The sequence below is a fragment of the Heptranchias perlo genome, unplaced genomic scaffold, assembly GCF_035084215.1.
Source record: "Heptranchias perlo isolate sHepPer1 unplaced genomic scaffold, sHepPer1.hap1 HAP1_SCAFFOLD_1218, whole genome shotgun sequence".
NCBI classification, from domain to species: Eukaryota; Metazoa; Chordata; class Chondrichthyes; order Hexanchiformes; family Hexanchidae; genus Heptranchias; species Heptranchias perlo.
This window is the reverse complement of record NW_027138449.1, coordinates 1-15,974: the sequence shown is the minus strand read 5'-3', so window position 1 is coordinate 15,974 and position 15,974 is coordinate 1. Positions and strand designations below refer to the sequence as shown.

Below are 15,974 nucleotides of genomic sequence, written 5' to 3'. Positions count from 1 at the left end.
ACCTTGGTTAGACCACACTTGGAGCACTGTGCGCAGTTCTGGTCTCCATATACCTTGGTTAGACCACACTTGGAGCACTGTGCGCAGTTCTGGTCTCCATATACCTTGGTTAGACCACACTCAGAGCACTGTGCACAGTTCTGGTCTCCATATACCTTGGTTAGACCACACTTGGAGCACTGTGCACAGTTCTGGTCTCCACATACCTTGGTTAGACCACACTTGGAGCACTGTGCGCAGTTCTGGTCTCCATATACCTTGGTTAGACCACACTCGGAGCACTGTGCACAGTTCTGGTCTCCATATAACTTGGTTAGACCACTCTTGGAGCACTGTGCACAGTTCTGGTCTCTATATACCTTGGTTAGACCACACTCGGAGCACTGTGCACAGTTCTGGTCTCCATATAACTTGGTTAGACCACTTCTGGAGCACTGTGCACAGTTCTGGTCTCCGTATACCTTGGTTAGACCACACTTGGAGCACTGTGCACAGTTCTGGTCTCCGTATACCTTGGTTAGACCACACTTGGAGCACAGTGCACAGTTCTGGTCTCCATATACCTTGGTTAGACCACACTCGGAGCACTGTGCACAATTCTGGTCTCCATATACCCGGGTTAGACCACACTTGGAGCACTGTGCACAGTTCTGGTCTCCATATACCTTGGTTAGACCACACTTGGAGCACTGTGCACAGTTCTGGTCTCCGTATACCTTGGTTAGACCACACTTGGAGCACTGTGCACAGTTCTGGTCTCCATATACCTCGGTTAGACCACACTTGGAGCACTGTGCACAGTTCTGGTCTCCATATAACTTGGTTTGACCACACTTGGAGCACTGTGCACAGTTCTGGTCTCCATATACCTCGGTTAGACCACACTTGGAGCACTGTGCACAGTTCTGGTCTCCATATAACTTTGTTAGACCACACTTGGAGCACTGTGCACAGTTCTGGTCTCCATATACCTTGGTTAGACCACACTTGGAGCACTGTGCACAGTTCTGGTCTCCGTATACCTTGGTTAAACCACACTTGGAGCACTGTGCACAGTTCTGGTCTCCATATACCTTGGTTAGACTACACTTGGAGCACAGTGCACAGTTCTGGTCTCCGTATACCTTGGTTAGACCACACATGGAGCACTGGGCACAGTTCTGGTCTCCGTATACCTTTGTTAGACCACACTTGGAGCACTGTGCACAGTTCTGGTCTCCATATACCTTGGTTAGACCACACTTGGAGCACAGTGCACAGTTCTGGTCTCCATATACCTTGGTTAGACCACACTCGGAGCACTGTGCACAATTCTGGTCTCCATATACCCGGGTGAGACCACACTTGGAGCACTGTGCACAGTTCTGGTCTCCATATACCCAGGTGAGACCACACTTGGAGCACTGTGCTCAGTTCTGGTCTCCATATACCTCGGTTAGACCACACTTGGAGCACTGTGCACAGTTCTGGTCTCCGTATACCTTGGTTAGACCACACTTGGAGCACTGTGCACAGTTCTGGTCTCCATATACCTTGGTTAGACCACACTTGGAGCACTGTGCACGGTTCTGGTCTCCAGAAACCTTGGTTGGACCACACTTGGAGCACTGTGCACGGTTCTGGTCTCCAGAAACCTTGGTTAGACCACATTCGGAGCACTGTGCACAGTTCTGGTCTCCATATAACTTGGTTAGACCACACTCGGAGCACTGTGCACAGTTCTGGTCTCCATATACCTTTGTTAGACCACTCTTGGAGCAATGTGCACAGTTCTGGTCTACATATACCTTGGTTAGACCACACTTGGAGCATTGTGCACAGTTCTGGTCTACATATACCTTGGTTAGACCACACTTGGAGCACTGTGCGCAGTTCTGGTCTACATATACCTTGGTTAGACCACACCTGGAGCACTGTGCACAGTTCTGGTCTCCATATACCTTGGCTAGACCACACTCGGAGCACTGTGCACAGTTCTGGTCTCCATATACCTGGGTTAGACCACACTTGGAGCACTGTGCACAGTTCTGGTCTCCGTATACCTTGGTTAGACCACACTTGGAGCACAGTGCACAGTTCTGGTCACCATATACCTTGGTTAGACCACACTCGGAGCACTGTGCACAATTCTGGTCTCCATATACCCGGGTTAGACCACACTTGGAGCACTGTGCACAGTTCTGGTCTCCATATACCTTGGTTAGACCACACTTGGAGCACTGTGCACAGTTCTGGTCTCCATATACCTTGGTTAGACCACACTTGGAGCACTGTGCACAGTTCTGGTCTCCGTATACCTTGGTTAGACCACACTTGGAGCACTGTGCACAGTTCTGGTCTCCATATACCTCGGTTAGACCACACTTGGAGCACTGTGCACAGTTCTGGTCTCCATATAACTTGGTTAGACCACACTTGGAGCACTGTGCACAGTTCTGGTCTCCATATAACTTTGTTAGACCACACTTGGAGCACTGTGCACAGTTCTGGTCTCCATATACCTTGGTTAGACCACACTTGGAGCACTGTGCACAGTTCTGGTCTCCGTATACCTTGGTTAAACCACACTTGGAGCACTGTGCACAGTTCTGGTCTCCATATACCTTGGTTAGACTACACTTGGAGCACAGTGCACAGTTCTGGTCTCCGTATACCTTGGTTAGACCACACATGGAGCACTGGGCACAGTTCTGGTCTCCGTATACCTTTGTTAGACCACACTTGGAGCACTGTGCACAGTTCTGGTCTCCATATACCTTGGTTAGACCACACTTGGAGCACAGTGCACAGTTCTGGTCTCCATATACCTTGGTTAGACCACACTCGGAGCACTGTGCACAATTCTGGTCTCCATATACCCGGGTTAGACCACACTTGGAGTACTGTGCACAGTTCTGGTCTCCATATACCCAGGTGAGACCACACTTGGAGCACTGTGCTCAGTTCTGGTCTCCATATACCTCGGTTAGACCACACTTGGAGCACTGTGCACAGTTCTGGTCTCCGTATACCTTGGTTAGACCACACTTGGAGCACTGTGCACAGTTCTGGTCTCCATATACCTTGGTTAGACCACACTTGGAGCACTGTGCACGGTTCTGGTCTCCAGAAACCTTGGTTGGACCACACTTGGAGCACTGTGCACGGTTCTGGTCTCCAGAAACCTTGGTTAGACCACATTCGGAGCACTGTGCACAGTTCTGGTCTCCATATAACTTGGTTAGACCACACTCGGAGCACTGTGCACAGTTTTGGTCTCCATATACCTTTGTTAGACCACTCTTGGAGCAATGTGCACAGTTCTGGTCTACATATACCTTGGTTAGACCACACTTGGAGCATTGTGCACAGTTCTGGTCTACATATACCTTGGTTAGACCACACTTGGAGCACTGTGCGCAGTTCTGGTCTACATATACCTTGGTTAGACCACACCTGGAGCACTGTGCACAGTTCTGGTCTCCATATACCTTGGCTAGACCACACTCGGAGCACTGTGCACAGTTCTGGTCTCCATATACCTGGGTTAGACCACACTTGGAGCACTGTGCACAGTTCTGGTCTCCGTATACCTTGGTTAGACCACACTTGGAGCACAGTGCACAGTTCTGGTCTCCATATACCTTGGTTAGACCACACTCGGAGCACTGTGCACAATTCTGGTCTCCATATACCCGGGTTAGACCACACTTGGAGCACTGTGCACAGTTCTGGTCTCCATATACCTTGGTTAGACCACACTTGGAGCACTGTGCACAGTTCTGGTCTCCATATACCTTGGTTAGACCACACTTGGAGCACTGTGCACAGTTCTGGTCTCCGTATACCTTGGTTAGACCACACTTGGAGCACTGTGCACAGTTCTGGTCTCCATATACCTCGGTTAGACCACACTTGGAGCACTGTGCACAGTTCTGGTCTCCATATAACTTGGTTAGACCACACTTGGAGCACTGTGCACAGTTCTGGTCTCCATATACCTTGGTTAGACCGCACTTGGAGCACTGTGCACAGTTCTGGTCTCCGTATACCTTGGTTAGACCACACTTGGAGCACTGTGCACAGTTCTGGTCTCCGTATACCTTGGTTAGACTACACTTGGAGCACAGTGCACAGTTCTGGTCTCCGTATACCTTGGTTAGACCACACATGGAGCACTGTGCACAGTTCTGGTCTCCGTATACCTTTGTTAGACCACACTTGGAGCACTGTGCACAGTTCTGGTCTCCATATACCTTGGTTAGACCACACTTGGAGCACAGTGCACAGTTCTGGTCTCCATATACCTTGGTTAGACCACACTCGGAGCACTGTGCACAATTCTGGTCTACATATACCCGGGTTGGACCACACTTGGAGCACTGTGCACAGTTCTGGTCTCCATATACCCAGGTTAGACCACACTTGGAGCACAGTGCTCAGTTCCGGTCTCCATATACCTCGGTTAGACCACACTTGGAGCACTGCACACAGTTCTGGTCTCCGTATACCTTGGTTAGACCACACTTGGAGCACTGTGCACAGTTCTGGTCTCCATATACCTTGGTTAGACCACACTTGGAGCACTGTGCACGGTTCTGGTCTCCAGAAACCTTGGTTGTACCACACTTGGAGCACTGTGCACGGTTCTGGACTCCAGAAACCTTGGTTCGACCACATTCGGAGCACTGTGCACAGTTCTGGTCTCCATATAACTTGGTTAGACCACACTCGGAGCATTGTGCGCAGTTCTGGTCTCCATATACCTTGGTTAGACCACACTTGGAGCACTGTGCGCAGTTCTGGTCTCCATATACCTTGGTTAGACCACACTCGGAGCACTGTGCACAATTCTGGTCTCCATATACCCGGGTTAGACCACACTTGGAGCACTGTGCACAGTTCTGGTCTCCATATACCTTGGTTAGACCACACTTGGAGCACTGTGCACAGTTCTGGTCTCCATATACCTTGGTTAGACCACACTTGGAGCACTGTGCACAGTTCTGGTCTCCGTATACCTTGGTTAGACCACACTTGGAGCACTGTGCACAGTTCTGGTCTCCATATACCTCGGTTAGACCACACTTGGAGCACTGTGCACAGTTCTGGTCTCCATATAACTTGGTTAGACCACACTTGGAGCACTGTGCACAGTTCTGGTCTCCATATACCTTGGTTAGACCGCACTTGGAGCACTGTGCACAGTTCTGGTCTCCGTATACCTTGGTTAGACCACACTTGGAGCACTGTGCACAGTTCTGGTCTCCGTATACCTTGGTTAGACTACACTTGGAGCAAAGTGCACAGTTCTGGTCTCCGTATACCTTGGTTAGACCACACATGGAGCACTGTGCACAGTTCTGGTCTCCGTATACCTTTGTTAGACCACACTTGGAGCACTGTGCACAGTTCTGGTCTCCATATACCTTGGTTAGACCACACTTGGAGCACAGTGCACAGTTCTGGTCTCCATATACCTTGGTTAGACCACACTCGGAGCACTGTGCACAATTCTGGTCTCCATATACCCGGGTTAGACCACATTTGGAGCACTGTGCACAGTTCTGGTCTCCATATACCCAGGTTAGACCACACTTGGAGCACTGTGCTCAGTTCTGGTCTCCATATACCTCGGTTAGACCACACTTGGAGCACTGTGCACAGTTCTGGTCTCCGTATACCTTGGTTAGACTACACTTGGAGCACTGTGCACAGTTCTGGTCTCCATATACCTTGGTTAGACCACACTTGGAGCACTGTGCACGGTTCTGGTCTCCAGAAACCTTGGTTGGATCACACTTGGAGCACTGTGCACGGTTCTGGTCTCCAGAAACCTTGGTTAGACCACATTCGGAGCACTGTGCACAGTTCTGGTCTCCATATACCTTGGTTAGACCACACTTGGAGCACTGTGCGCAGTTCTGGTCTCCATATACCTTGGTTAGACCACACTTGGAGCACTGTGCGCAGTTCTGGTCTCCACATACCTTGGTTAGACCACACTTGGAGCACTGTGCGCAGTTCTGGTCTCCATATACCTTGGTTAGACCACACTCGGAGCACTGTGCACAGTTCTGGTCTCCATATAACTTGGTTGGACCACTCTTGGAGCACTGTGCACAGTTCTGGTCTCTATATACCTTGGTTAGACCACACTCGGAGCACTGTGCACAGTTCTGGTCTCCATATAACTTGGTTAGACCACTCTTGGAGCACTGTGCACAGTTCTGGTCTCCGTATGCCTTGGTTAGACCACACTTGGAGCACTGTGCACAGTTCTGGTCTCCGTATACCTTGGTTAGACCACACTTGGAGCACAGTGCACAGTTCTGGTCTCCATATACCTTGGTTAGACCACACTCGGAGCACTGTGCACAATTCTGGTCTCCATATACCCGGGTTAGACCACACTTGGAGCACTGTGCACAGTTCTGGTCTCCATATACCTTGGTTAGACCACACTCAGAGCACTGTGCACAGTTCTGGTCTCCATATACCTTGGTTAGACCACACTTGGAGCACTGTGCACAGTTCTGGTCTCCACATACCTTGGTTAGACCACACTTGGAGCACTGTGCGCAGTTCTGGTCTCCATATACCTTGGTTAGACCACACTCGGAGCACTGTGCACAGTTCTGGTCTCCATATAACTTGGTTAGACCACTCTTGGAGCACTGTGCACAGTTCTGGTCTCTATATACCTTGGTTAGACCACACTCGGAGCACTGTGCACAGTTCTGGTCTCCATATAACTTGGTTAGACCACTCTTGGAGCACTGTGCACAGTTCTGGTCTCCGTATGCCTTGGTTGGACCACACTTGGAGCACTGTGCACAGTTCTGGTCTCCGTATACCTTGGTTAGACCACACTTGGAGCACAGTGCACAGTTCTGGTCTCCATATACCTTGGTTAGACCACACTCGGAGCACTGTGCACAATTCTGGTCTCCATATACCCGGGTTAGACCACACTTGGAGCATTGTGCACAGTTCTGGTCTCCATATACCTTGGTTAGACCACACTTGGAGCACTGTGCACAGTTCTGGTCTCCGTATACCTTGGTTAGACCACACTTGGAGCACTGTGCACAGTTCTGGTCTCCATATACCTCGGTTAGACCACACTTGGAGCACTGTGCACAGTTCTGGTCTCCATATAACTTGGTTAGACCACACTTGGAGCACTGTGCACAGTTCTGGTCTCCATATACCTTGGTTAGACCACACTTGGAGCACTGTGCACAGTTCTGGTCTCCGTATACCTTGGTTAAACCACACTTGGAGCACTGTGCACAGTTCTGGTCTCCATATACCTTGGTTAGACTACACTTGGAGCACAGTGCACAGTTCTGGTCTCCGTATACCTTGGTTAGACCACACATGGAGCACTGTGCACAGTTCTGGTCTCCGTATACCTTTGTTAGACCACACTTGGAGCACTGTGCACAGTTCTGGTCTCCATATACCTTGGTTAGACCACACTTGGAGCACAGTGCACAGTTCTGGTCTCCATATACCTTGGTTAGACCACACTCGGAGCACTGTGCACAATTCTGGTCTCCATATACCCGGGTTAGACCACACTTGGAGCACTGTGCACAGTTCTGGTCTCCATATACCTTGGTTAGACCACACATGGAGCACTGTGCACAGTTCTGGTCTCCGTATACCTTTGTTAGACCACACTTGGAGCACTGTGCACAGTTCTGGTCTCCATATACCTTGGTTAGACCACACTTGGAGCACAGTGCACAGTTCTGGTCTCCATATACCTTGGTTAGACCACACTCGGAGCACTGTGCACAATTCTGGTCTCCATATACCCGGGTTAGACCACACTTGGAGCACTGTGCACAGTTCTGGTCTCCATATACCCAGGTTAGACCACACTTGGAGCACTGTGCTCAGTTCTGGTCTCCATATACCTCGGTTAGACCACACTTGGAGCACTGTGCACAGTTCTGGTCTCCATATACCTTGGTTAGACCACACTTGGAGCACTGTGCACAGTTCTGGTCTCCATATACCTTGGTTAGACCACACTTGGAGCACTGTGCACGGTTCTGGTCTCCAGAAACCTTGGTTGGACCACACTTGGAGCACTGTGCACGGTTCTGGTCTCCAGAAACCTTGGTTAGACCACATTCGGAGCACTGTGCACAGTTCTGGTCTCCATATAACTTGGTTAGACCACACTCGGAGCACTGTGCACAGTTCTGGTCTCCATATACCTTTGTTACACCACTCTTGGAGCAATGTGCACAGTTCTGGTCTACATATACCTTGGTTAGACCACACTTGGAGCACTGTGCGCAGTTCTGGTCTCCATATACCTTGGTTAGACCACACCTGGAGCACTGTGCGCAGTTCTGGTCTCCATATACCTTGGTTAGACCACACCTGGAGCACTGTGCACAGTTCTGGTCTCCATATACCTTGGCTAGACCACACTCGGAGCACTGTGCACAGTTCTGGTCTCCATATACCGGGGTTAGACCACACTTGGAGCACTGTGCACAGTTCTGGTCTCCGTATACCTTGGTTAGACCACACTTGGAGCACAGTGCACAGTTCTGGTCTCCATATACCTTGGTTAGACCACACTCGGAGCACTGTGCACAATTCTGGTCTCTATATACCCGGGTTAGACCACACTTGGAGCACTGTGCACAGTTCTGGTCTCCATATACCCGGGTTAGACCACACTTGGAGCACTGTGCACAGTTCTGGTCTCCATATACCCAGGTGAGACCACACTTGGAGCACAGTGCTCAGTTCTGGTCTCCATATACCTCGGTTAGACCACACTTGGAGCACTGTGCACAGTTCTGGTCTCCGTACACCTTGGTTAGACCACACTTGGAGCACTGTGCACAGTTCTGGTCTCCATATACCTTGGTTAGACCACACTTGGAGCACTGTGCACGGTTCTGGTCTCCAGAAACCTTGGTTGGACCACACTTGGAGCACTGTGCACGGTTCTGGTCTCCAGAAACCTTGGTTAGACCACATTCGGAGCACTGTGCACAGTTCTGGTCTCCATATAACTTGGTTAGACCACACTCGGAGCACTGTGCGCAGTTCTGGTCTCCATATACCTTGGTTAGACCACACTTGGAGCACTGTGCGCAGTTCTGGTCTCCATATACCTTGGTTAGACCACACTTGGAGCACTGTGCGCAGTTCTGGTCTCCATATACCTTGGTTAGACCACACTCAGATAACTGTGCACAGTTCTGGTCTCCATATACCTTGGTTAGACCACACTTGGAGCACTGTGCACAGTTCTGGTCTCCACATACCTTGGTTAGACCACACTTGGAGCACTGTGCGCAGTTCTGGTCTCCATATACCTTGGTTAGACCACACTCGGAGCACTGTGCACAGTTCTGGTCTCCATATAACTTGGTTAGACCACTCTTGGAGCACTGTGCACAGTTCTGGTCTCTATATACCTTGGTTAGACCACACTCGGAGCACTGTGCACAGTTCTGGTCTCCATATAACTTGGTTAGACCACTCTTGGAGCATTGTGCACAGTTCTGGTCTCCGTATACCTTGGTTAGACCACACTTGGAGCACTGTGCACAGTTCTGGTCTCTGTATACCTTGGTTAGACCACACTTGGAGCACTGTGCACAGTTCTGGTCTCCATATACCTCGGTTAGACCACACTTGGAGCACTGTGCATAGTTCTGGTCTCCATATAACTTGGTTAGACCACACTTGGAGCACTGTGCACAGTTCTGGTCTCCATATACCTTGGTTAGACCACACTTGGAGCACTGTGCACAGTTCTGGTCTCCGTATACCTTGGTTAAACCACACTTGGAGCACTGTGCACAGTTCTGGTCTCCATATAACTTGGTTAGACTACACTTGGAGCACAGTGCACAGTTCTGGTCTCCGTATACCTTGGTTAGACCACACATGGAGCACTGTGCACAGTTCTGGTCTCCGTATACCTTTGTTAGACCACACTTGGAGCACTGTGCACAGTTCTGGTCTCCATATACCTTGGTTAGACCACACTTGGAGCACAGTGCACAGTTCTGGTCTCCATATACCTTGGTTAGACCACACTCGGAGCACTGTGCACAGTTCTGGTCTCCATATACCCGGGTTAGACCACACTTGGAGCACTGTGCACAGTTCTGGTCTCCATATACCCAGGTTAGACCACACTTGGAGCACTGTGCTCAGTTCTGGTCTCCGTATACCTTGGTTAGACCACACTTGGAGCACTGTGCACAGTTCTGGTCTCCATATACCTTGGTTAGACCACACTTGGAGCACTGTGCCCGGTTCTGGTCTCCAGAAACCTTGGTTGGACCACACTTGGAGCACTGTGCACGGTTCTGGTCTCCAGAAACCTTGGTTAGACCACATTCGGAGCACTGTGCACAGTTCTGGTCTCCATATAACTTGGTTAGACCACACTCGGAGCACTGTGCACAGTTCTGGTCTCCATATACCTTTGTTAGACCACTCTTGGAGCAATGTGCACAGTTCTGGTCTACATATACCTTGGTTAGACCACACTTGGAACATTGTGCACAGTTCTGGTCTACATATACCTTGGTTAGACCACACTTGGAGCACTGTGCGCAGTTCTGGTCTACATATACCTTGGTTAGACCACACCTGGAGCACTGTGCACAGTTCTGGTCTCCATATACCTTGGCTGGACCACACTCGGAGCATAGTGCACAGTTCTGGTCTCCATATACCTGGGTTAGACCACACTTGGAGCGCTGTGCACAGTTCTGGTCTCCATATACCTTGGTTAGACCACACTCGGAGCACTGTGCACAATTCTGGTCTCCATATACCCGGGTTAGACCACACTTGGAGCACTGTGCACAGTTCTGGTCTCCATATACCTTGGTTAGACCACACTTGGAGCACTGTGCACAGTTCTGGTCTCCATATACCTTGGTTAGACCACACTTGGAGCACTGTGCACAGTTCTGGTCTCCGTATACCTTGGTTAGACCACACTTGGAGCACTGTGCACAGTTCTGGTCTCCATATACCTCGGTTAGACCACACTTGGAGCACTGTGCACAGTTCTGGTCTCCATATAACTTGGTTAGACCGCACTTGGAGCACTGTGCACAGTTCTGGTCTCCGTATACCTTGGTTAGACCACACTTGGAGCACTGTGCACAGTTCTGGTCTCCGTATACCGTGGTTAGACTGCACTTGGAGCAGAGTGCACAGTTCTGGTCTCCGTATACCTTGGTTAGACTGCACATGGAGCACTGTGCACAGTTCTGGTCTCCGTATACCTTTGTTAGACCACACTTGGAGCACTGTGCACAGTTCTGGACTCCATATACCTTGGTTAGACCACACTTGGAGCACAGTGCACAGTTCTGGTCTCCATATACCTTGGTTAGACCACACTCGGAGCACTGTGCACAATTCTGGTCTCCATATACCCGGGTTAGACCACACTTGGAGCACTGTGCACAGTTCTGGTCTCCATATACCCAGGTTAGACCACACTTGGAGCACTGTGCTCAGTTCTGGTCTCCATATACCTCGGTTAGACCACACTTGGAGCACTGTGCACAGTTCTGGTCTCCGTATACCTTGGTTGGACCACACTTGGAGCACTGTGCACAGTTCTGGTCTCCATATACCTTGGTTAGACCACACTTGGAGCACTGTGCACGGTTCTGGTCTCCAGAAACCTTGGTTGGACCACACTTGGAGCACTGTGCACGGTTCTGGTCTCCAGAAACCTTGGTTAGACCACATTCGGAGCACTGTGCACAGTTCTGGTCTCCATATAACTTGGTTAGACCACACTCGGAGCACTGTGCACAGTTCTGGTCTCCATATACCTTTGTTAGACCACTCTTGGAGCAATGTGCACAGTTCTGGTCTCCATATACCTTGGTTAGACCACACTTGGAGCATTGTGCACAGTTCTGGTCTACATATACCTTGGTTAGACCACACTTGGAGCACTGTGCGCAGTTCTGGTCTACATATACCTTGGTTAGACCACACCTGGAGCACTGTGCACAGTTCTGGTCTCCATATACCTTGGCTAGACCACACTCGGAGCACTGTGCACAGTTCTGGTCTCCATATACCTGGGTTAGACCACATTCGGAGCACTGTGCACAGTTCTGGTCTCCATATATCTTGTTTGGACCACACTTGGAGCACTGGGCACAGTTCTGGTCTCCATATAACTTGGTTAGACCACACTTGGAGCACTGTGCAGAGTTCTGGTCTCCATATACCTTGGTTAGACCACACTCAGAGCACTGTGCTCAGTTCTGGTCTCCATATACCTTTGTTAGACCACACTCAGAGCACTGTGCACAGTTCTGGTCTCCATATACCTTGGTTAGACCACACTCAGAGCACTGTGCACAGTTCTGGTCTCCATATACCTTGGTTAGACCACACTTGGAGCACTGTGCAGAGTTCTGGTCTCCATATACCTTGGTTAGACCACACTCAGAGCACTGTGCTCAGTTCTGGTCTCCATATACCTTTGTTAGACCACACTCAGAGCACTGTGCACAGTTCTGGTCTCCATATACCTTGGTTAGACCACACTCAGAGCACTGTGCACAGTTCTGGTCTCCATATACCTTGGTTAGACCACACTTGGAGCACTGTGCAGAGTTCTGGTCTCCATATACCTTGGTTAGACCACACTCAGAGCACTGTGCTCAGTTCTGGTCTCCATATACCTTGGTTAGACCACACTCGGAGCACTGTGCACAGTTCTGGTCTCCATATACCTTGGTTAGACCACACTCTGAGCACTGTGCACAGTTCTGGTCTCCATATACCTTGGTTGGACCACACTCGGAGCACTCTGTACAGTTCTGGTCTCCATATACCTGGGTTAGACCACACTCGGAGCACTGTGCACAGTTCTGGTCTCCATATTATAAAAAGGATATAGAGACACTGGAGAAGGTGCAAAAAAGATTTACGAGGATGATACCAGAACTGAGAGGTTTCTAACTATCAGGAAAGACTGAACAGACTGGGGGTCTTTTCTCTGGAAAAGAGAAGACTGAGGGGTGACCTGATGGAGGTCTTTAAGATTATGAAAGAGTTCGATAGGGTAGACGGAGAGAAGATGTTTCCACTTGTGGGGGGAGAGACCAGAACTAGGGGGGGGGCCATAAATATAAGAGAGTCACTAATAAATCCAATCGGGGAATTCAGGAGAAACTTCTTTCCCCAGAGAGCGGTGGGAATGTGTAACTCGCTCCCTCGAGGAGTAGATGAGGGGAATAGTGGAGATGGATTTAAGGGGGGAAGCTGGATAGACACATGAGGGAGAAAGGGATAGAAGGAGAGGGGGAGACGGAGTCGGGGAGAGAGGGAGGCTTGTGTGGAGCAGAACCACCGGGGATAGACCCATCGGGCTGAATGGCCTGTTTCTGTGCTGTAAATTCGATTCTGCGCTGCCTCCTCCACTCGCTCTGCCGTCCAAGCTGAATCACATCGCACCTCTCCGCATTAAATTGTTCCCCGCCCGTCTTGCCGGTCTGCCTCGGTCCCCCTGAACCCCGTCCCGGTCTGCCTCCCCCTCTCCTGCTTCTCAAGAGTTTGAGGAAAGTGCGAGAGCTGTCAGTACTTACAGCCAGTCGCTGGTGCTGACAGAAAGCCGGGCCATGTCAAAGAGCAGGGACATCACCAGCAGAAAGGCAGCTCCCATCTTCTTCCCTCCCCGGCCCTGCTTCTCTCCTCTTCGCAGGCAGGAACGATCTGGAGAGATTTGCCACCTTCAGAGCAGTCGCCGGGAGTCAGGTTGTGGGGGGGGGCAGAGAGGAGGGACCAGGGAGCTGGCGTCGGGTGGCGGCAGGCTTTGAGAAGCCTTTGACGTGCTCACCCGCCGCCCCCCCCTGGGCTGGGGGAGAGACGAGGGGTGGGTGGGTGGGCGGACCTCAGGCAAGAGGAGGTGAGGGACGTCCTGGGAGATCCTTCGAGACAGAGAGGGAGGGAGAAAGAGATAGAGAGAAAGAGAGAGAGAGAGAGAGAGAGAGTGTGTGAGAGAGAGAGAGAGAATGTGTGAGAGAGTGTGTGAGAGAGTCAGAGAGAGAGACAGAGAGAGAGAGAAAGAGATAGAGAGAAAGAGATAGAGAGAGAGAGAGAGTGTGTGAGAGAGAGAGAGAGTGTGTGAGAGAGTCAGAGAGAGAGAGACAGAGAGAAAGAGAGAGAGAGAGAGAGAGTGTGTGAGAGAGTGTGTGAGAGAGTCAGAGAGAGAGACAGAGAGAGAGAGAGAAAGAGATAGAGAGAAAGAGATAGAGAGAAAGAGAGAGAGAGAGAGAAGAGAGACAGAGAGAGAGAGTGTTAGAGAGAGAGAGAGTGTGTGAGAGAGTCAGAGAGAGAGAGAGAGAGACAGAGAGAGAGAGAAAGAGATAGAGAGAAAGAGAGAGAGAGAGAGAGAGAGTGTGTGAGAGAGTCAGAGAGAGAGAGACAGAGAGAAAGAGAGAGAGAGAGAGAGAGAGAGTGTGTGAGAGAGTGTGTGAGAGAGTCAGAGAGAGAGACAGAGAGAGAGAGAAAGAGATAGAGAGAAAGAGATAGAGAGAAAGAGAGAGAGAGAGAGAAAGAGAGACAGAGAGAGAGAGTGTGAGAGAGAGAGAGTGTGAGAGAGAGAGAGAGAGTGTGTGAGAGAGTCAGAGAGAGAGAGAGAGACAGAGAGAGAGAGAAAGAGATAGAGAGAAAGAGAGAGAGAGAGAAAGAGAGACAGAGAGAGAGAGTGTGAGAGACAGAGAGAGAGAGTGTGAGAGAGAGAGAGAGAGAGTGTGTGAGAGAGTCAGAGAGAGAGAGACAGAGAGAAAGAGAAAGAAGAGAGAGTGAGAGAGAGAACGAGAAAGCGAGCGAGAGACAGAGAGAGAGAGAAAGAGAAAGAGAGAGTGTGAGAGAGAGAAAAAGAGAGAGAGAGTGTGAGAGAGAAAAAGAGAGAGAGAGAGTGTGAGAGAGAGACGGAGAGAGAGAAAGAGAAAGAGAGAGAGTGAGAGAGAGAACGACAGAGAAAGAAAGACAGAGAGAGAGAGACAGAGAGAAAGAGAGTGAGAGAGAGAGAAAGAGAGAGAGAGAGAGAGAGCAAGAGACAGAGGGAGAGAGAAAGAAAGAGAGAGAAAGAGTGTGAGAGAGTGAGGAGACAGAGAGAAAGAGAAAGAAGAGAGAGTGAGAGAGAGAACGAGAGAGAAAGAGAGACAGAGAGAGAGTGTGAGAGAGAGACGGAGAGAGGGAGAGAGAGAGACACAGAGAGAGAGAGAGAGAGTGAGAGAAAGAGAGAGCGAGAGACAGAGAGAGAGAGCGAGAGACAGAGAGAGAGAGAGAGAGTCAGAGAGAGAGAGCGAGAAAGAGACAGAGAGAGAGAGAGTGAGAGAGTTCGGGGGACTGAGAGAGTTTGGGGACTGAGAGAGGGAGAGGGAGAGTGAGGCGGAGTGAATGAGAGACAGAGAGAGAGAGAAGGGGAGAGATGAGTGTGTGACAGGGAGAGAGCACGAGGGATCGAGAGACAGGAGGTGAACTCCAGAGGGATGGAGGCGGGGAGAGAGGGAAGGGGAAAGGAGGTGCGATGGAGGGAAAGAGACGGAGGGAGAGAGAGAGAGAGAGAGAGAGAGAGGGAGAAACGTAGGGAGAGAGGGAGAGTGTGGGAGAGAGATAGAATGTGAGGGGCGAGGGGGACGGAGAGCGAGGAGGCAGACGGCCATCGAGTCGAGTGATCGGGAGACGGGGCTCAGGAGGAACAGCGACTGGGGTCAAGGGGTCATTAAATCCCGTCTGTAGGGCGATGGGGGTCACGAGCACGAACCCAGACCCACGACCTCCGTGCGAGGCTGCTCCGGGGGTGCTGAGCTTGCGGACAGTGTTGGAGTCAGGATTCCAGGCTGACCCCGACCCGGGGGGAAGAGAGCAGAGGTCCAGAGGAGGTGGGTCACACGACACAGAGCCAATCCCTCCCGACAGCGGGTCAGAGGTGAAATCCCCCTCTA

At 50.6% G+C, this 15,974-nt stretch overlaps 1 protein-coding gene across 1 annotated transcript in view; it reads right to left on the bottom strand.

The window, feature by feature from the left end:
• LOC137308132 (protein Wnt-4-like) overlaps nucleotides 1-13,707 on the bottom strand; it is a gene marked incomplete at its 3' end in the record, with an annotated part of 43,082 nt that extends 29,375 nt beyond the window's left edge. Inside the window, exon 1 of the mRNA XM_067977031.1 lies at nucleotides 13,608-13,707. Within this exon, the coding sequence (XP_067833132.1) occupies nucleotides 13,608-13,684 (77 nt within the window). The remainder of the gene's footprint in view (nucleotides 1-13,607) is intronic.
• Between the last annotated feature and the right edge of the window lie 2,267 nt (nucleotides 13,708-15,974).